The 22,358-nt window shown below is 42.5% G+C and overlaps 1 protein-coding gene across 2 annotated transcripts in view; it reads right to left on the bottom strand.

The window, feature by feature from the left end:
- Positions 1-1,021: 1,021 nt before the first annotated feature.
- prkcab (protein kinase C, alpha, b) overlaps positions 1,022-22,358 on the bottom strand; it is a 106,039-nt gene continuing 84,702 nt past the window's right edge. Inside the window, exons 8-18 of one of the 2 annotated variants that reach the window (XM_030408357.1) lie at positions 21,496-21,589; positions 17,872-17,901; positions 14,481-14,621; positions 14,206-14,379; positions 12,686-12,777; positions 11,970-12,032; positions 11,166-11,304; positions 9,668-9,748; positions 7,900-8,007; positions 6,191-6,331; positions 1,022-3,543 (exon numbers count right to left, since the gene is read on the bottom strand). In XM_030408357.1, the coding sequence (XP_030264217.1) occupies positions 3,379-3,543; positions 6,191-6,331; positions 7,900-8,007; positions 9,668-9,748; positions 11,166-11,304; positions 11,970-12,032; positions 12,686-12,777; positions 14,206-14,379; positions 14,481-14,621; positions 17,872-17,901; positions 21,496-21,589 (1,228 nt within the window). In that variant the 3' untranslated portion in view covers positions 1,022-3,378. The remainder of the gene's footprint in view (positions 3,544-6,190; positions 6,332-7,899; positions 8,008-9,667; positions 9,749-11,165; positions 11,305-11,969; positions 12,033-12,685; positions 12,778-14,205; positions 14,380-14,480; positions 14,622-17,871; positions 17,902-21,495; positions 21,590-22,358) is intronic. The other variant, XM_030408358.1, reaches the window with a different exon arrangement.

Here is a 22,358-nt window from a genome sequence, read left to right as displayed (position 1 = left end):
GAGGGAGAAGGAGACAGGGAGAGAGAGAAAAAGAGACAGGGAGGGAGGATGAGAGAGGGATGGAGGTAGACGGAGAGAGAAAGAGAGAGAAAGCGAGAGGGAAAGAGACAAAGAAGGAGAAGATGAGAGAGGAAGGAGTGTGTGTGTGTGTGTGTGTGTGTGTGAGAGAGAGAGAGAGAGAGAGAGAGAGAGAGAGAGAGAGAGAGAGAGAGAGAGAGAGACTCAGGACCAAGGACAGCTCCGCTCAGCTCTGACAGGAAGTGAGGCAGTTGTCTCTTGAGGTGATGGATATGAAGTACGCAGGAAAAATAAAAGTACCTGTAGGTGATTCAGACAGACTGAACACTTGAGCTGCTCTCACACTACGAGACACCTTCAGAGGGCTTGTTGTCAACACACACCTTATGGTCGAGTGTGTAAAGGCAAGCTAATGGCAAAAACCACTATCGATCCGTAACAGGAGGTAACGTGACCCAGTTCAACAGCTCTGTCCTTCATTTTACCTTTACAAAGATATCATGCTATGAATTATGTTACGTTAATGATGAATAAGACCTGAGTAAATAACAATAACAATATCTTTGTAAAAGTGGAAAATATTTGAGTCTTGACTTGAGTCACTTGTCTGCTGACAGGTGATTTCATGGTGATTAGGGACCGTCTGAAAGTTACTCATTACTAAGTTTCACCTTTTTAAAAAGTGCATTATAAAATGTATTTTTGGACCTGCGCCTTGACTTAAAAAAAATGCAAAACCTTCCGCTAACATCTTAAATACACACACCCAACATTCAACATTGAATTGGTGCATTTTCTTTAATTATGTAGTCAAACTTAAAACGTTGAGTGTCAACCCGATTTTTGAGACACATAACCTCAATTTAGCTTTTTATGTAAATAATGTAAAAGTCTAAAAGCTACCTTACAGTCCCTCTTTTCTTCTCCCTTCCCCTCAAATAATGATGATACAGTCCCCTCGACATGACAGCCACTTCAGACACAATGAAACGAGCAGACAACATATTTTTCATACTTTATTTATACACAGTATTCATCATACCACAATAAACAGAGGAACAAGAAGAATCAGGTCAACAAAAGCAGGGGGCAGTGAAGGGAAACACGTACAAACATCCCTGTGGCTCTAACTGTAGCTTGTAGTGGTGCTGTACCCTGACTGGCCTGGCTGACATGTGATTATCTCTGTCAATGGGTCCTAAGGTTGATTTTTCAATTCTCAATGTGAGACATGTAAACATTCAGTTATCTTTTTTTTTTTTTTTTTATCTTAACCTTACAAAATCTCATTTTGGTCCAGATGTGACAGCTGTGACATCAGTCTACGTGTGAAGTAACTCGTTCAGGGGGGTTTTTCGGGGGCTGTAGCCTTCCTAAAATTTGGCAGTTTTCATGACACCCCATATCTTTCGCATGCCTCTGGATAAAAAACACTGCCGGGCACACACACACGTGGCTGGAAATGAAAAAAGAAAGAGTTTGGCACCAGTGAACAGAAGCGGTTATTTGTTGTTGGTTTTTTTTACACACATATTCGTCTGCTTATACTTCAGCTATTGAGTCAAACAAGTTGGGCTACATGACAGCGAGTGAGGAGGAGACGATGAGCGGGGGGGAAAAAAAAGCGCACGATGCCGGACGGGTTCGTCTCATTCCGTGGATACTCCATGCTCCATACCTGGAGAGGGGGGGGAGGGGAGGAGGAGGGCTAGGATCTCTGTATCATGCAAGGGGTCTTTCTCATGCTTATACCTCGCCTCACGCATGCACACAATACACGCAAGAAAAAAAGGGAAAAGACGCGTCACAGCCACCGAGGGCTTTGAACTCCTCGCGGGAGTCGGCCCTGAGACGACCAAGGCAAAGAGGGGGTTCGACGGTTTTATTCACGCACGCAAGGTGCTGCATATTCTCCATGACACTGAGTAGTAGAAAATAACGGGTAAACAGTGGAAATACATATAACAAGGTTTGCTGATACCAAAGCTACCAAAGAGTCAGCCAAACGCTTTTTCATACATACATATATATATATATATATATCTATATATATTCTTTTTCTTAGGGGAAATCTAAACATAGAAATGTTCAAACTGTCTACTGGTAGTAAAAGCACATTCAGTTCGTAGTATAAAATCCGCGAGTAACTTCTCTTTTTGAAAACATATTTACAGAAAAGAACAAAAAAAAAAAGAAAACGGCTGACGTACAACAGAAGGTTTCGACATCTCTCTGGACGTTAAATGTTGAGCCAGAACATAAAACAAAAAAAACTCTTTTTTACCCCCCCCCCCTAGACTTCTCCTCAGAACAAGACGACAATTATATATCAACGTAGTTTTATACTGTAATACTAAACTTTTACAATGATACCAGACGTGTACTGCGTCCTATAGTCTACTGCTCGTACAGAGTCAGAAAATAAGCATGCAACAGAGATCTGCTTTGTGCATATGGGAATCTTTAGACTTTAAAACACCGTCTCTCTTCCGATCCGCCGTTTTTTCTGACCCTATACACCAAACTCACCCGTCGGAACTGGAAAAAAAAAAAGGCCTGCGCTGCTTGTAAGAGCATGATGTGCTTTCTGTTTTCTCTATGTCGAGTTAGATCATAGCGTAGTTCCACGTCCTACAAAACAACAGATATAAACATCCCCCCGTTTAAGGGTTTTCAGTGTGTTGACAGTATTTTGGAAAGCCAGAGGGGAAAAAGAAACAACACTACAAGGACTTTTAAGAATAGAAATGTTTACCTTCCACTTCTACTTTGGCACTCATGTAACAGTACACTACCTCTTTCTTTTTTGTCTTTTTTTTCCAAAAGTATGTAAGTATAAAATACACGTGTAGCGGTTCAGAAGTAGATAAAGCCGAGACGGAGCGGAAAAAATATGTTCTGTTCTTGTCGTGCATTGCAGCTTGTTGCGCGGTAAGACGGGGCAACGTGAGTAGGACGAGAAGGAAAAAAGGGGGTTTGCATCTTTAATACCTAATGAGACAGTCACCGATTCACGCATTCGTACACGAGAAAAAAGGCTGCAGGTTCGGAGGAAAAAAACATAGATATAGAATCATGAACATATCGTGAGATGTTTGGGGGAAATAATGCAAAAATAAATAAATATATAAATCATCAGTGCCATGTACTTTCTCCTCGCCCACACACACGGTTTTCAACACTTGGCTGCACTCTCCTCGGTCATTGTTAACTAGCAGACAGAATACTGTAGAGGATGGTATGAGTCTTTCGACAGCGGGACGTCCGTGGGAGTTTTGGAAGGAATCCTGTAGTCGGCGACAGTCCATGCTTTTTTTCATAGGTGTGGGAGGGGGGTGGGGGGGGTTTTCTGCTCTCTCCTCATACGACGCTGTGCAGGGATGGATGGATAAACTGAGGGTTCATGTAGGAGAAGCCGGCAAACTCGCTCTGGTCGATGTTGGCGATGACCAGCTGGTCGGGAGGGGTCAGCACGGGCTGCGCGCGCGTAAAAAACTTGTCGAAGTTCTCTGCTCCTTTGCCACACTGTAAGAAAAAAAAAACAAATAAAAATCACATGTAGGAGTTGTTATATTGATCTGTGGACTGCAAAAACTACACAAGGAGGTTTTTGGTTAAAGGCACAACATGTAATTTCTGGGTGAAATTTTGTAGTCCACCAAACATTTCTGGAGCTTTACGGCAAAACTGTGTTACAGAGTTCTTAATAACAACTGAAGTAGACGTAAACTTGCTTTAAAATGTAAAAAAACAAACCAAAAAGCTAAAAATGCAGTGCTCTTTTACTGTGAAGCTCCAGAAAGGGCGGGTAGAGTAGATTTTGGGGGTGAAATAATCCTTTAAAACAACCACCATCGCTGATGAAAATGAAAGTTTTATTCAAGTTACGCTAAGTCCTGTTCGTCAACTTCCGTCCTCGACATTTTAATGAAATAGTCTTATATCTTTGACAGCACAGGATGGGGGGCTCATGGCTTCTCCATCACAAGTCTTTTATTAGAAAGCTTCCTGACAGTCCCAGAGGGAAGGTGGTGCAGGAGAATGTCGATGCCCCGATGTGTAGCCGGGCAGAAGTCGTAATTAGATTAGGAGCTAACCCTAAGGATCCACAGTGGAGGTCATCGGCATCAGTGTGCGGCTCCGCCCGGGGCTGTCATGTGTCTCAAGCAGCTGAATATATAAGGATATCGCTGTGTGTCGTGCAGAGTATCAGCCTGGGCTCGACACATTCGCGAGGGAAACGAGATGAATTTCTCCAGAACGAGTAACGCACGACAAAAACAAATGCGGAGTTGACAGAGGATTTCAGTGCCTGCTGTTTGCTACGCTCTCTCTCAGGAGAGACATCGGCACATCGGGCCGCTCTGTGACATTACACAAGCCGAGCCATGGAGCCTCAGATGGATCTTTGTTTGCCAGCTCCTTCAGACCAATTAATGACGCAACGTATAAGGCTCACAACCGTGATACGACACACACAAAAGCCCCTTGAATGGATGGATCCAATTTTAGCTATGTTTCCCTTCCCCCCCCCCACGTGAGTGGAGACTGGTACATCCGCTGTGTAACCCTGCATTTACTGTGGCCCTTGTGTGGAAGTAAAGGGAACTCTGCTCTCTGAGAGCTATTTTCAATCCTTGATGGCGATTCTTGTGTTGCTTTGGGCAGCGAAGGGGATGGAGGACGCGGGGGTCAACAAACAGCAAAAGAGTGTTTTGTGGTGACAGGAAGAGGTTTAGGTGTTGGGAGGAGGGGTGTGTGTGTGTGTCAGTGGGGCTGCAGCTGGTTTCCAGCCTCAAGCTCTGCTGGGTGCATTTGTACCATTACACTGGGTAAATCTGAATGGCAATGCAGACATAGAGTACACACCCATTCAGGCATACACACTTAACGACTCTCAGAGGAAGTATTTCAATTCTGCTGCGGTGATTCATTCAGGCTCGACACACATTATCTGATGATTTGCGTTTTTTTCAGCACACAAGAATGAAAAGGAAAATAAGCAGGAGCACTAAAGAAATAAACACACTGCCGGATGGTTTACGGTTATTGGTTTCTGTGGTCGCCATCCCGTTCTGCATCCGGAGATATCCACCTGTTTAACCTCAGATTTATGCATGACGCCATCTGGCTGAGGTACAAACGTCGCAAAAGTTGAGCATTAGCTTAAAGGTGGAATATGGAATATGAGCTGAATGCTGCCATCTAGTGTCTCAAGATCGTAGTCGCGACAACAAAAAGGTAATTCCAGCGGTCGGGTTGCCAGGTTTGGACAGGGCAGGAGGATTGAGCCGCCTCCGTTTCCTCCCTTTACTAGGTGTGGAGGTCGATGGGTCACGATCAGTATTCTCAAATCAGGATCAACATGATATAATGAAAATAAGTATAGCAGAGGAGTTTGACCGACAGGTAACGTTAGCTAAGTTAGCAAGCGAGTTAGCTTACCGATCCAGGAGAAAGTTCGCCATTTCCACGTGTGTTTTGATGCCGTGGAAATCCTTTACCTGAGTCCATCGAGCGTATGCTTCACCGATATTTACTCTGGTTTTTGCTTTTCTCCGGTCACTCGGCTGCTGGGACAGATAACGCACCGTTCGCTGGGGCACTGAAGAGCTTGCAGACTTTTACCCAGTGTCAGCCTAGCTGTGCCGAGCTTTGCCGAGCTTTGCCGAGCACTGCCGAGGTTGCGAAATTGGCAACCCGCAATGCCGGCCGCTATTTGGCCGGTACGATGTAAACAGGAAGTCATTGTCGAACCCGTCAAAATTTCTTAAATTATTTATTTCAGACTAAATATAATTTTTCAAGGAAACGCATTACTTTTAATCTGCGCCCCTCTAAACGCCCCGTGGATGTATTATTTTTTTTTAAATATAGCTTGTAATAAGCATATTACATATTCAACCTTTAATGTAAGCAAACGACTGAATACGTTACAACGTTATGAACCCTGCTTTCTCATCTCATACTTGTCATCACAGCGTCAGCGTCTTTGCACTGCCACTGGGTCATTGTTATATGGCTGGAAAAATACTAAAAGTTCAATAATGAAAATGAAATATGTTATTTGTAAATAGGTTTTCTACTGATTGCAGATCATTAACATTCCATATACAATCACAGAGGATGACTCACTGCACACATACACACTCACACTCATGGCATCACTCACCACTTTGGGTTTGAATGGCGGCTGGATCTCTCTGTTCGCCAGGCGCTCCCAGTCGATGCGCCTGAAGAAGGCCTGCTCCCTGATGTCCATCTCCCCCTCTGGGCCACAGCCGAGACGCTTCGACGGGTGTTTGGTCATCAGCTGGTGGGAGACAGAAGAGGACGGGTTAGAATATGTGACAGAAGCAGTTAGCTGCTGGAGGGAGAGAAAAAGGTAAAAATAGTGAAGCAATGAAAGGAAGGACAGAAGAGAGAGAGTGTTTAAAAAGAAAAAAAATCTGTGGAGCTGTCAACCATCTACTTTCTTAAAAATCTTCCTCTTGCACCATCACGTCAACGACATTATGCAGAGGCAGACAGACGCTTGCTGTTTTTCACACATCCAGCTTTAAAATAGTCACAGGAAATTACGCCGTCTTCTCACGGCTCCATTTCTGATCCAGCAGCCACTTTTAATTTCGGCCATGAATCATTTTTTGCAAATGAGATATGAAGCAAACAATAAGCGGGATCAGGATTATTATCTCCTCTGTCAGCGGCTCTGAGATGATGAATGATATTTTTCGTGGCGGCATGCAGCTACAGGGTGTACTATCATAATAAATGAAGGCGGGCTGTGTTATTAAAAGACTTGGAGGGACTGTGCCTGAATCTTGATTGAATCTCTTCTTGTGTGAAAATTGACTCTGAAAACTGATTTCCTTGTCGGTAAATAACCATAATCATGACGAGCATGTGATGTGAAGTGATGCACAGGTGTCAGAGGAACAGGCGCTGCTAAATAAAGAAACATTCTCCGAAACAATGGAAATCTGTGACTTGATTGTCTTGAGGGAACACTTCTCCTGAGCTGCGTGTAAAAACATTTACGGTGATAAAACACAAAACTAAAAACCATCTTCTGTATGAAGAGTTTTTGAGTCTGTTTTAGCTCCTGTCTCTTTAAGGCTCCCCCTCCTGAATACCCAGTGTCCTCTGATTGGTCAGCTCACACACGCCTGAGCCAGCACCGCTAACAGCAACAGAGCAGCTGTGGTTGATCAATTTCTTGTGCCGAACTAGCTGCTAGGCATAAATTATCAAAATGTGTGACATGGCGAGGTAGTGTGATGTCACAAAGTCACGGAATTAAAGGCGGGACTACTGGCGAGGCCTTCAGGAGCAGTGTTTTGTGTTGAAAGAGGAGCTTTTGTTGGTTCCGACTTTGACCCTTTCAACTTTCAAGACCCTTTACATGCACAAGAACATTTATAAGAACAACACTATTAAATTGCATTATGGGAAACATAGGATCCAGTGTTTTTATAGTTTAACGTATAGAGCAATGAAAAGTCAGGATATCTTGGCCTCTGCTGTTTCAATTTTGACAGTTCTTTCTAGAATCTGTCTCCCACAGGTTCTCCCACTTCATGGGAGTGTAATACAAAATCTGCAAGAACACTGACCAGCCCCTTTAATTTCCCAACTCTCTTCCTACCATCTGTGGTCAAAACACTGTCATGAATGACGTGAATGAAGAGACCACAATTAAAGTAGAAAAGGGAACTGGGATTTCTTTTTTGCAAGTAATTGATACACAGCAACTGCAAAAATGTTTGCCAAAGCTTTTCAGAACAGTCTGTTCTCTAACTTACACTAAATGTGACAAAATGGTGGATTATGTATGTACATTTCAAGTCCCTTGCAAGTACGAATCCAAACGTTACTTACTCCTTTGCAGATGGACACAGCTTCTTTGGACATAGACTTGGGGTAGGACACGTTGTGCTCCATGATGGACTGGAATAGCTCGTCTTCATCCTCTCCATCAAACGGAGGCTGAGGAGAAAAGCAAACAACAGGGTCACAGAGTTCACGAACACTGGGTGTGATGACAACACAGAGTCTGAGGATTTTTCTGTGAAAACTGACAAGATGAGGAGGTGACAGAGTCAGCAAGGTGAGCTGAGAAGTGGGAGCAGCACTGGATGTCACACCTGCATGTTACATCACTGTATATGTATGTTATACTCATCATAGATATCTGAATTAAGTCAGTCATTCCATAACTCAATCGAAAGAAACATAATTAAACTATTTTGATAATCAATCAAACATTTCTGTCATTGTTAAGGCCAAAAATGTCAAACATTTGCTGGTGTCAGCCTCTTAAATGTAAGAATCTGCTGCTTTTCTTTGTCAGACATTTGAAGACTTTAAATGAAGAGTCTTTGCTTTTTTAAATGTAGGTTGAAATCTTAATAAGCATTTTTTCTAAACTAAAAGATGAATTGCTTAATCGTGAAAATAATCACATTAACCAATAATGAGAAGTTGCAATCGTCATGTGTTTGTATGTCTGCACAGAGAAGAAATTTGTATCACAATTTGTGATCCGTCAACATTAAGAAAGATCCTCTCCTCATCTGTTGCCTGGAAACTGGAAGCCTTAAAATCTGCTCTTCTCTTTCTGTAACTGTCTCGTAAGTCAAGATAACTGTTAAGAGTGCTTTCTTATCTCAAGGAAACATGATGTCCTCAGTTTATAATACTGAAGCTGGTCATAGTGGTCAGACAGTCTTGCTGAAAAGCTTCTTTCGTTTACGTGTGTTTATCTCACCTTTCTTGTGTTTGCTTCGTCACAATATAATACAATAGGACTTTTGTTTTTTATGCCATAGTGACATTGTTATGAAAATGAACAACTAGTTATAAATATGGCACAATTAAGTATTAAAAAATATTTTTAATGCAAACTACTACTCATACCAGTTCAGTGATGCACTTTAATCATTTTGTGGAACTTTATTTTATTAGATTAAAGATGCAATATGTAATTAAAATTATTGGCCACCTTCACACTCCAAACCAATAGGGGGCAGCATAGTACCGCTATCTGCTGCTAACTCCAGCTGCTGTTAGCAAGTGCCCTCAGTTAACAATGGAGTTAGAGCTAGCTGATTAGCATGCTAACTTCCATAGATGCAGTATATCGATAGACACACGCTGAAAGAGTTATTTCTTCACATTCTGTTGACAAGATTTATTCATTTTTGAACGTTTTAAACTGAAATTCTTATAGATTGTACCATTAAAACAGATTGATTAATGATTTACTTCCTCAGATTTTAGTAAAAATAAGAACTAAAAAAGTTATCTTCATCATTTGGCTGCAACTAGCAATCATTTCTAATATCAAGAAATCTGTTTACTGTTTCTGCAATGTAGTTAATTACACATTCAATCGTAAATGACAGTGAATGACAGTGTAAAATAAGTCTGAGGCGATATCTTCAAATAACTTTAAAAATCAAAGATAGGAAACAGAGAAATGCAGCAGATCCTCCCGTTTAATAGGCATCAATGAATGTATGTCCTGTATCTTTTCTTAATAAATGACTTAAATCTGTTAGTAACATTCTTGGCATTACAACACAGTCCGAATAAAGGTGCGATAACAATCTAGGAAACAACACTGGTGTAGTAAAACATATATTACCTGTCCTGCCAGCATCTCATACAGAAGAACCCCATACGCCCACCAGTCCACTGATTTTCCGTAAGGCTGGTATGCTATAATCTGACAGAGCGGAAAAGGGGAAAAGATAAATCAAATGGACACACTCCCTTCACCAGGCTCGGTTTATTAACAGGTTCAGTGGAAAGAGACAGTTTTCATTTCTGCTGCCAAAACCTTTTTTCCGACCCGTCACACGGCCCTGGAGAAGCTAACAGTGGAGCTATCAAAGTAGCATTTCTCTCATCTACACTCAAACCAAATCAACTGCCATTAAACACAGCCAGCTATTTTGAGCTGCCATAACAACAGCGCTCTCTCCTACCATCCAATTTGCCAGCCTACACCTCCCACCCACGCACTCGGTCTACACACACACACACACACACACACACGCACACCATAACAATCATGCAGACGTACAAGCAAAGAGCTAAATCACAGCTGCGCTCGCCTATGACGGGGGAGGCAATGCAGCAATTTATACAGTGCACAAAGTTACAATTTGTTGCTCAGTTTTGTTGTCTACACCCACACGAGGCGAGTGTTTATGTCTCTCCCCTGATACACTTGATCGGAAAATACCACGATGGGTTTGCATCCTGTCAAAGGGGAATTTAGTGGGAAACTTCGCCCGCATTTAAGCCCCTGCTTACTAGGTCAAAAGAGCACAGATCTAAACTTTCATCCGAAGTTGTAAGAGCTTTAGAAAGGCGACAAGGTAGCTCAGGAAGTTATACTGAAGTCGGTAAAAAAGAAATGTTCTAATTACTCCAAGTGAATCATCTCTGCTCTTTATCCTGGAGAAATTACTCTCGTTTTCCTTTGTTTGATGGAAGTTCTGAACCTGCTTGATATTCCCTGTGATTGTCAATACAGTGAAATACAGTAGAAATATCACAGTCACAGTGCATTTTTGTTTAATAAACCTAATTAGCAAATATCTCCATTGAGCTCACTGACCTTGTGACCGCTATATTGAAGATAATCAACCATTTTGCAGTTGCTATGTTACAAGAATATAGTAAGAGCTGTCGTCAGTGTGAACGTGACGGCTTTAAACATGTGATATCACGCTAAAATACTGAGGATAAATGTCCTGGGCCAAAAGCTAGCATCCTTACGAGTCCATTTTTTTGTGTTGTGCTGGTTGTGAACAGACTTCTCTTAAGGTAATGTGCATCTCAACCCAACAAAGTAAGTACAGAGTGCTAGCTAGTCTTCTTCTTGCCTTTGGAAGAAGCGTTACGCTAGGTTACTGTTAGGGCTAGTTAGCCTGGCATGCTAATGATCGAAACATTTTGTTTAATCTGTGTTTTTGATTTGGGAGAAAAACCTGCTGTGCCTTGTTACGATGCTGAACCATGATTGGACACTGTATGCTTTGGGGGCGGGGTTTAGCAGACAGTCAGTTCACTGCAATACAAATCTGTTATATTATTATTATTATTATTATTATTATATATATTTATTGTGTTACCTCTGGTGCGATGTAGTCTGGGGTGCCGCAGAAGGTGCGTGTGCTCATGCCTTCATACATGTTCTCCTTACACATGCCGAAGTCAGCGATCTTGATGTGGCCCTCGGAGTCCAGCATCACGTTGTCGAGCTTCAGATCCCTGCAGCGGAGAGAGGTCGTGAGCTTTAGCGTACATGCCGGATTTGTGCCCAGTGCTGCTGTCCAGACTGGTCCAGCACACCTCACACGCCGGGAGACAAACAATCATTTTCTTGGCCTGAAAAATTTTTTTTTCTCTCATCCTGCCTCCTTTGTGCTTTTGCAATTCAGTCTGTGTCTCTGCTTGTGTTTGATGTCTCCGGTCTTCATTTTCTCCCCCCAATTCACCCACCCATTCACCACTTCTGGCACCTGTTTCTGTCACAAAGTAGTGTTAGGATGCCAAACAAAAGGCCGGTGATGTCTGAAAGAATGGCTTAAGCTCCTTAGCTGAAGTACTGAGGAGGAGCAGAGTGACCTTGCTTTCTGTCAAGTATTTCACTCCATTCTCTCTCTATTTTTTTTTTTTTTGCATCAGGGTGATTAGAACTGATTTAATACTCAACTTCTTTCTGCGGATATCCAAGCCACGCAGTTTAAACATTTTTCATTTCTCGTCCTTCCCATTTGCCTGCTACAAATCTCATCTCAAGCTATCAAATCTGCAATGCTTTCCTTTACCGTTAACATCCTGTGAGCGTTTAGTTATCCACGTCGCAACAAATGAATCTGAAGGTGAATGTGCTGCTTCAAGACACACAACCGGCTTCTCTCTGACTCACCCACCTGTAGATGATCCCCTTTCGGTGCAAGAAAAACAAACCAATGGCAATCTCTGCAGCATAAAACCTGCAAAATTGAAATGCAGCAAAATAAATACACACGTTTATGAAAATAAATTTGGTTGGAACACATTAAGATATTGATATTAAGGAACGCAAGAGAGCAAAAGAATCTCTTGCTCCAGAGAAAAAAATATCATGAAATAATGGGATTACACTCGATTAACCCTGAATTGCATAATAACATTAGATCCTCAGTACTGGTTCAAGGGACGACTCATACTATTAAATGTTTGCACACGACATACTCTTAATTTAGGACTTACAGGTGCAACATAAAAGAATTACAAATAGGCTCCTGATTAACTGCTAATTGCTGCTACCTGTGTTCTGTTTATACACCCGTGACTGCGGCTACTGTTAGCGCGTTAGCTCAGTTAGCCGTGCGGGAACTTTGGACCGCTGGCAGAAAAAAGAGCGGGGATAGCTGATTAGCATGCTAACTTCAGTAGACACCCCTGAGGGAGATACAAAACTGTTATATGTCCACATTCTGTTCACGATTTTAATTAGTCATTTGAAAGTTTCAAACAGAAATTCTTACATGTTGCACCTTTAAATGTTAATTCAGCGCAGCATCTGGACAATCCAAGCTGCCTGGTGGATAGCTCTGTCGTTGTAGAAATACGTGAATGTAGATGAATTATAGAGTGTCCTTACACTGCCTGTGGCTCCTTGAATTTGCCCATACGCTGGATATGATACATTAGGTCTCCCCCGTTGATGTACTCCATCACAAAGTACAGCCGATCCTAGAACGGAAAGGATGTTATTGCCTGAGGAGCAGCCTGGAATAGAAGCTACACAAAGAGAAGTACAGCATGTGTGTCCTGCTAAAGCAGATGTATACGTAATATTCAGTCTTATTCAATCATCTACAGTCATATATATATAGACTATAGACCTAAAGAGATATTATAAAGCCCGACACAATCACCTCATATACCTGTTATTATCTGTCAGGAAGCTTTGATCAGTAAATGTGCTTTTTCTATGAAAGACTCCTTGAGTCACCCTGTCTACGCACTGAGTTGACGTCATACCGGAGACTTCTTATTCAAGGGGGGTCTCAGCTCTGTATCAATTTTCTCTGCAGAGCGGGCAAAAGAATGCAAATAATTGCGAGGCAAATACAGATGTAATGGTAGACGGGCAAATGCACAAGGACGCATGCAGGTTCAGAACGGCAAGGGCTGAAGAGACGCCTGATGAAAGAATGACGAGGGAGCAAAATGGCACTCTGGGGGGGGATACTATGGGTGAAAACACCATTTTTCATTTGGAGCTTTATAGCTTTTGGTGGTGGAAAGAAAATGTCCAAAATACACATTCCGATGTTTTCTGTTCTGGACATTTATGCAAATTAGCACAGAATTAATCGCTCCCACTGAACTCACTGCTCCTGAAATGTCTCATCAGTGGTCCAGACTTTGATTCCGTGACTTTGTGACATCACACCACATCACCATGTCACACATTTGCAAAATATATGCCTGGCACCTAGTTAATTTAAGAAATTGATTTACCACAGCTGCTCTGTTGTTGTTAGTGTTGCTGACTCAGGCGTGTGTGAGCTGACCAATCAGAGCAGACTGGGTATTCAGACTGAGGGGGAATACAGTGCTGCGGCAGACTGATGTGTTTTTTGAGAACTTTAGTGTGTAAATGTGTAGACAAAATATGTTCTTTTATTCTTTTTGATGCTGTGAGTCAGAAATCTCCACCCCATTAGCACTTGCATAAACTTTTCAGGTTTATTCCTATCTATATTCCGAAGGATTTTACACAGGGTTGTGTTCATAAATCATTCACAGCATGATTTATGTCACATTTAATCGCTCAAAACAGAGCAAAAACATTTTTTTTTATGACTTGAATGAGTATTTCCTGATTTATGGAGTGATCCTATGTGAGTGAAGCTATCCCGAATCCCAAAACCTTTTACTCCAGTAATCCAAGAAATGGAAAAATTATTTTGACCCTGACTTTATTCAATAATCAGATTTCTGTCCTGGAAATTGTATGCAAGTAACCATATTTCTATACAGATAAGGCCTCATTTGCATATTTTGACCTTAGATTTAGGAAAACTCATCCTATTCACCCGTCGTGTTTCTCCTTAAATGCAGTAAAGTGATTCTTTTAAGGAAGTCTGCACTGTGGCTTAAGTTTTTACGCACCACAGTCTGGAAGCAAGAGTGGAGCTGCGTGAGGAAGGGCGGTTTGTCTCTCTGGGCCAAGACCCTCTTCTCCACCATCGTACATTCAACATCGTCATCCTGGATCACCACGTCTTTCTTCAGGATCTTGATGGCGTACAGCTCCTCTGTTGACTTCATCTCCGCCAGCATCACCTGCGGTCGGCGAAAGACCGAAAGACACAATGGGTCAAAGGTCACGATGAGACAAGCAGATTAATGAACTTCTGTGCCACGCCTGTGTTCTCGGCCCTCACCTTGCCGAAGCTGCCCTTCCCAAGCAGGGCGAGAAAGTTGAAGTCGCTCAGTCGGACCCGGTCCATGTTACCTGAAGGCAGGCTGAACCGCCGGTGGTCTGATGGCGTTATCACCTTCTTACCGTGGCCCAGCTTGGCTTTCTGTGGCATTAAAGTAAAAAGGTCTATTCAACATTTCAATGTGTCAGTGATGTCTTACATGAATAATAATAAATCAAACATGATAGTGACGTTGTTTGCACAGCTCTGTTCTGTGCTTCGACAGTCTGACTGTAATGTTAACGAGATAATTAACGCTATGAGCGCCGTCTCCTCTTATTTGTCTTGAGGAGACGACGACCGAGTGATTAGTGGACGTCATGCTGGTGTCTAACAGCTGCTGTGGAGTCAAATATTCACATCTGGCTTTTCGCAGTAGAGGGACTTAATCGCTGGTACAAACATTAGGGTGCTGGAGTGTGCTTAGTAAATACAGTTAGGATTGTGTGTCATTCTGCAGCTTTTCAAGTAGATTTATATCATTAAAAAAACTGCTAAACCACGAAAGCTTTTTACTGTGATGCAGTAAAAACAACTCGCTGAATGGGTTGAAATTGCAAGGAACCTGTTTATGACGTCAGTTAATGATGGAATGCATTTATTACTTAATCAGTTCTTTTTGTACCGTACCGATCAAAAATGTTATTTTCAATCCCATTCAAGATATATTGAGAACACTTTATTTTAGGGAATTTATAACCTTATAATTTGTTATAATTTGCTTTTCAACATTTAGAATAACATCAACAAAACTAAACTAATCTTTCTCTAGTGTGCCTTAAATTTTTATGGTATTTTCCACGCTTGGCTGTTCCAATACATCATATATTCTTTAACTGTTTAGCAGTTATCACCTTATCGTCCTCCGACTGGCTGCCTATTTTATCTGTACTTTGGCTGCAATCGAACGTCACTGCTCTTTCTCCATCTCTACGTCGAGAGAGCTCAGGGATCTGTTTTTTTTTAGTTTTTTTGTTTTTACCTCACTGACAAACCCAACTCCCTCACAGAATTTCAGCAGGATCTCTAAACTGGAGGGAAAATCGTGATGCAGGCAGTCAGTGGGAGGGTGCCAGCGTCGCAGGGCTCCCTGTTGTTATAATGACTGGCCTGCCAAACGGCTTAAAACAAAAAAAAGGGCAATTAGGCCCCTGCCAGCTCCCGTCGCGGCTCCAGCGGTTGCCTGTTTCCTCTCAGATAGAGCGGAGGAGGCGGCGACCTGCGGGGGCACCGAGAGGCTGTTTCTCTTCTCTGGGCTCTTTGTGGTCGTACATTGTAATCGTCACACATTTGGCTCAGGTTAAGTGACTCTACGTGCTCACCTGGCTGGGTTTACTGTGAGCAGAATAACGTAAACACAAACTAGGTCAATCATTTGTTGTTATGCCCTTGCACTGCTGGCTGTGTGCACTACCGAGCACAGTAATCAGTTCATTTGAATTATTTTCACCTGGCAGCACAGGTGTAGTCAAGCCCCAGCGCAGACAGCTGGAGTGACACAACCAGAGATCAGATATAAGTCTTAATTTCTTACTTTTTTACTTCTAATGCATGAATTTCCCCAGTGAGGACACATGAAGTCTTATCGTATCTCATCGTATCTTATCTAGTCTTGTTTTAGAGATTGAAAGGAAACTGTTACTCAAACTTAATCTTAATTTGGGGGGGATCATCTGTCATTTCTAATTTAATTATCATATTACTTTTTTGGGGGGAAAGTTCAGGTTTATTTTCAGCTCTTTGTATCTCTAAGAATCCCTCAAATGACAAAAATCCAGAAAGTAATCACTTATTGGTTTCATTGCTAATAAATCACATCACCGCATTTAGAGTACAGATAACTTGTAACTAAATGTATCAAATTAGTGTCGTATGAGTATAAAGTAGCAGAAAACCTCAAAATTGTACTGAAAAACAGTACTTGAGTAAATTGCATTTAATTCCATCGCTGGTTGTTCTAAATTTGAGTACTTTTACTGCAAATGTTTATCAGTTCCAAATATCTGTTATTGGTTTCTTTATTTTATAAATCTGTATAGATATCTGCCTTAAAAAACAGCCATATACTGTACACATATTTCAGGCCATCCCCTAATTTTTAGGGCTCATGAGCCCAAAAAGTTGTCAACTACCGATATAAACACTACTTGACTGCTGCTCGAGGAGGTCGACCAAGGTCAGAACTCGTCTGTTTTATGTCGGGCAAAGTTTCATATAATGGACGTGTTGACAACTATTTATTTGGATATTTTTGTGCATTTCAACAGTTCGCATGAAAACAATCTCTCAATATCACGTCGTCATCATCATCAGTTTATCATGTGCAGGCAGCAAACAGTTAAGAATGTGTTGATCCTGTGTTAGTTGTGTTTACTGCGGCTCGCAGAGACATCTAGTGGTCAAAACACAGCACGACACAGACAGTTTGCCTGTTCAAAATGTGACACAAACAGTCCACAAATACCACATCCACCTTTTTCAACACAAACAAAGTTTATCAAATTTATGTCGGAGTGGACACACAACGTCCTGTTCAAACACATACAATGCAGTCTAGTCTTAATAATAAATATCACAGAGCCACTGTGTGGAGAGATGTGGCATGCACCTCAGAGAGCCTGCCTGAGACGGGTGTGTGCATCCATTCACACAGTCACTGTGCATAATAAGTGAGTGTTCGTCCATGCTTCATGTCCTGACAGCCTTCTATAGTCCGGACCAAAGGCGGGCTAGTAGAGGGCGGACTGTGGGCCGCACTGTCAGCCAATGAGGAGCAGGTGCGAACCTCTCTTGGCCAATGACAGTGCATCGATAGTGGTGAGGTGGGTGAACACATTTACTAACAACAACGCTGCCTGGTGTTTATGAGTGAGACAGGGAGTACATATGTCAAAGATGTTAAAGCAAATTGTATGTAGAGGCTTCAGTTTGGAAAAATGGATGTTGTTTGTGCTGGAGGAACAACAGCTGCTCTCCCGTTTGCCTTGTAAAAGCCAAATGCAAACGCTGCAAGTGTCAGAAAATTGCTGAGCCTTGCTGCAGGTGCTGCAAAAATCCTCCAAACCTTTTCCTTTATTAAATGATATGTAGTCCCCTTTAGTTTTACGTGAGACACAAAAGAAAAAGAAAGAAAGAGTGCGTTACATGTAAGTGTGTGAGAGGAGTTTGAGAAGTAAGACAAATTGTGCTGGTTCAACTATATGCTGTCGAGAGCCTTTGTTAGTAAATCAGATTGGTTTGTGGAGGCCCGGCAGAGATCCACAAACAATCCCAACACAGTCAGTAAGGTGGAGTGAGAGTGATGCAAGCTTGCAGTGAGAGGAAACAGAGACGGCGCAGGCAGAGGAGCTACCTTGAGATAGTGGATATTTAACTGGCAGGCCTAGAAAAAAAGAAGAAACTCACTTATTAGTGCGACACAAGGTTAGCTGGTGTGTGCATGTGTGTGTCTTCTCTGGGGGGGTGGTGGGGAGAAAGTGACAGAGTACACAGGTTGGACCGAGGAGTCCTTATTTCTGTTCCATCTATCAATAAACAACAACATTAATCAGAGCCACGACTGGGAAAACAGAATACAATCCGTTTCTGTCACATCTGGCTGCGTCTCCGCAACCCCCCCCCCCCCCCCAGTTTCCATGGCAACCGGGCAGTTGTGTGAAGACGCCAGCCTCGGAGGAAAGAGTCGAGGTCAACGAGTCTCGAGGACGGCTCTGCGCTCGGTATTAAGACACCTGTTTAAACACGCCGACTTTAATAACCTCTCCCGGCTCCTTCTTCACAGTTCAATCACGGATGTCCTCTCCACACTGCAGTGTTTGATACAGCAGTCACCTTCTGCCGTACCTGCATGTTAATATCATAGATATGAAGAGGCTATGAGTTTTATTTTAAACCCCTTACTGTTACAGAACCTGACTGCAGTGAACAGGGCGGCCACTAGAGAGCAACAGTTAGTTGCTTATTGCTGTGTTTCACATGATTTAGCTCCTCTTCAAGCCGTCAATACAATACTGACAACTAATTTCAAAGCGGACAATGTTGTTTTGGCCAAAATCAAACACCTTAAGTTGTAAAAAGAAATGGCACTGAAAAATAATGAATGACTGAATGAGGGATCTTATTTATCACATAACTAGAGAGCGTGTTCACATCACAGCAATTAATAAACAATGAGATGAATTAAATGGTTGCACTTCATTTTAAAGGTCTGCAAATCTTATGGTAAGTAGGCGGTTTATACCTGGTGACATATTTCACATGTCTTTGAAAATAACACCCAAATTACCCCAGCAATGACCTCAAAATTACTGTTAGGTGTTAAAAGAGGTACTTCAGTTCACTGACCTGCCTATGTTGGGCAGATACTGGTTGAAATCAAACTCACTTACATCTAACGGCCTGCTGCTGAGGGGAAGTCAGACAGAGAACTATTCTTTGGCAGACCTGCCTTACAGCAACAAAAAAAAAAAACCATTGAACTTATATTTACTTTATTAAGCCAAAGAAACACTGCGAAATAAGAATGAAGTTGACCTTTGAACTTTTGGATATGAAATGACATAACTTCATATTAGACATTTGTGTAAAATGCTGTCGTAAGAATTCTTGAGCTACAGCCAAAATGTTTTTTTTGTTTTTTTCTAGCTCACAGTTGTAGCAGTCCCAGTGTTTTAAGACTTGCTGTCTGTCTTTGTTTTGGGCTGATTTTCAGAATCCCTCTGGAGTAATTGCAGGAGAGTCAGATCATCTGTGAGCAGGGTGGTGGAGACTGACTCCTGATTAAGGAGTGGGAGCAGCTTGGGGCATTTCCCTCCCAGCCAATCGCGGTGTGATGACACCCTTTTGTGCAGGCTTAAAGGGATAGTTCGGGTTTTTCGAAGTGGGGTCATATAAAGTACATATCTATAGTCGGTCTGTTCCCTACCGTAATCACCGATCAGCGCAGCCTCAGTTTGGTGAAGCAGAGAGCCGCTCCAGCCCAGACGCTCAGCTTTGTACTGCAGTGAACAGAGTCCAGATGCAAAGCGAATTTTAAGCACCTAAAACAAGGCCCACCTAAAATTTTTTATATCAGTTCAAGTATACATTGTATAGAGAAAATTCACAGCGCTTTACATCGCCGTCAGACCGCCCTTTCTTTTGGCACTACATTTTCTCAACAGTAGAACCTCCGTATCGCTACTGCTGAAACTCTGACCCAAACAGGTGATCTGCGAGCAGCGAAATACAGTGTGAGGCCCAGTTGCGCTAATGTGTAGGGATACGTAGGTTCTACGGTTGAGAAAACATAGTGCCAAAAGACTGCAGTACAAGGCTGAATGTCTATAAATAAGTACTTTTATATGACCCAACGTCAAAAAACCCTGAACTATCCCTTTAACAGAGGGGGGGTGGCACACAGGTGGCCCTCATCCTCATTCTGAACCTGTCCCTGACCCACTGAGAACCTCATTCCTCTTCAATTGCCAGGCAGAAACTCTGGTCTGTTCAGGCCCCTTTTGGGGTTTTTTTGGCTGCCAACATCATTTAGTAGTGAGGAAACTGTGTTTATTTGGGAACCCCTTAAAACCCTATAGCCCCTACACAGCTTCAGTTTGACATTTTATTTCCCTGGGGCTTGTAGGAGGCATTTGCTATTCATTGTCCAAGTAGTGGTCATTGGGCATTCCCCCCCAGATATTCATGCTTTTTGTCTATATTTTATATCCCTGGCCTGTAGGCATTTTACTGCCAGTACCGCCACAGTGACCTTTGACCACAAAAATCGAATCATACATTCATACATCTTTGAGTCAAAGCGGAGGTTGTTTTTTTTTGCCAGATTAGGAGAAATTCCTTCTCATGAGCTATTAAGTCTGCAGGAATAGAAGTGATTGGCGCAGAGGTATAACACAGTATAAGCAGCCATGATGTTCACTGTGGAGTCCGCCAAGGAAGGTAATGAGGAGCAGGTGTGTAGCTGGTATATTGGGTAAAACATGTGGGCGGACTAATGCGGGTACAGGAATCAAAAAATGACATATAAGACAGCAGGAGAGGGCTCAGTATTCGTTGTGTTCGCCTGGTTTAACGGACATGTGTGCTGAGTTAAATGACCAAAAGCGCGTTGTGTTGTTTTGTGTTGTTTCAGTCCCGGCTGATAGTAGGTGACGACTCAAACTGTGGTCTTAGCGGCGGCAGAAACAAACACAACAAACACGGCTCTCATCAGGAGCTGAGCGAGGGCGAGGAAACGCCACTGAATCATTTAAGCCGTTCTCCCCGACCACAACAACACAAAACCATTTCTGGGCTTCATTTAGACCAGCTGCATGATTTATCCTTCTGTAAACAACACCGGTGGCGCACACAAGCTGCCTTTGATTGGCTTAGGATTGGATCAGGCTTTCTGAAAAGTAATAATGATAATAAGATTTATTGGTATAGCACTTATTAAAACCAGTATTACAAAGTGCTTTACAACAGAGAGTAAATGTATGACTAAACAGACAGGCAGAAGGAATAAAACACAGTAAGAGTAAAACATAGAAAACTTAGAGCAAAAAATAGAGCAGTGCAATGTCGAGAGCAAAGCACAGCGTAACTCAGCAAGTGAGAATAAAAATAAGCCTAAAAATAATCGAAAAAATAAAGCGAAGATATAAAAATAAGTCTTCAAAGTGATTCAAAAGAAGATACTGACGCCAGAGATCCTCAGCAGTCTGCCCTTGTTATTGCTTTGGCACCGACGGATGCTGTTTCCATCGACAGCCGAGAGTATTACGAATTATTATCTGCAGCTGCATCTGCGTCTCTGTCTGTGCATATAAACAGGGGATTTTCCTAGAGAGAGAATTCACTTTTATTGCCAGGGGAAAGCGATCTCCCCTTTCTGGCACACGCAGGACAGAGGAGCACATTTTGTGTGACAGTGGAAAAACCTCCGTCGAGCCTTACGAACTTGCAGCCTTGGGTCGACCTCGCTCTCCGTCCTCACCTCAAACTTCTGCCGGAGCTCCAGGTTGACGTCGTCCACCTCAGGGATGGGAACGTTGTAGTACTCTCCCTCCTCCTGGTTCAGCAGCTTGTACCTGAGAGAGACAAAAACAGCATTTCCTTCTTTATTTTTTCTTCATGACTCCTTGTGTTTTGGAGATCTGCCCTCTGTCAACTGCCTGATGACCTGAAACATATGGTACAATATGCAGACAAGCACACATGTAGTGTGACTATCTTAGAGGGAGTTTTTCCCTATCTGAAACCAGATTGTGTGATATGTTATTCTGGACTATATAAAAATCAACTTGACTTGACTGTATTAGTTTCCGAGCTGCCGATGCCAAACACCCAGGAATTTCCCGGAGCTCGTGCTCCACGCAGCAGTCGATCAGGCTCGGTTTAGGCTAGGCGGCGGCAGGTATGCTAACACGGAGGGGTGACTTTAACGTCTCCGTGAGTGTGTGTTTATCAGCGTGAGACAAAGCAGGCGGCGAGAGGAGGAAATGACGACAGTCGGCGCTGTTTGTCAGGGTGAGTGGAGTCGGCTTCGGCCAGCAGTGTTTATGTCTGCTTTACGCACAGTGTGCTGCTGCTTCAGTCACGCTGGTTTGTGGACGGCTCAGAAAAATGTTCTGTCTCTTCGCCTCCTCTTAAAACCCAGAGTTGAATTACTGCAAACTTGGTTAAAATCCATGAAGAGAAACATTCACTGAGCTGAATTTATAGTATGAAAAGAACTGTTCACACAGGACGATTGCTTTTATTTTCATGAGGATGAGTAGATTTACCATATTCTACAAATAGAAGGCCTATTACGGTAACTCATAGTTTCCCCTCAACCTCAATGGTACTACGCTGACT

The sequence above is a fragment of the Sparus aurata genome, chromosome 23, assembly GCF_900880675.1.
Source record: "Sparus aurata chromosome 23, fSpaAur1.1, whole genome shotgun sequence".
Lineage (NCBI taxonomy): Eukaryota > Metazoa > Chordata > Actinopteri > Spariformes > Sparidae > Sparus > Sparus aurata.
This window is presented reverse-complemented; position numbering and strand designations above follow the sequence as displayed.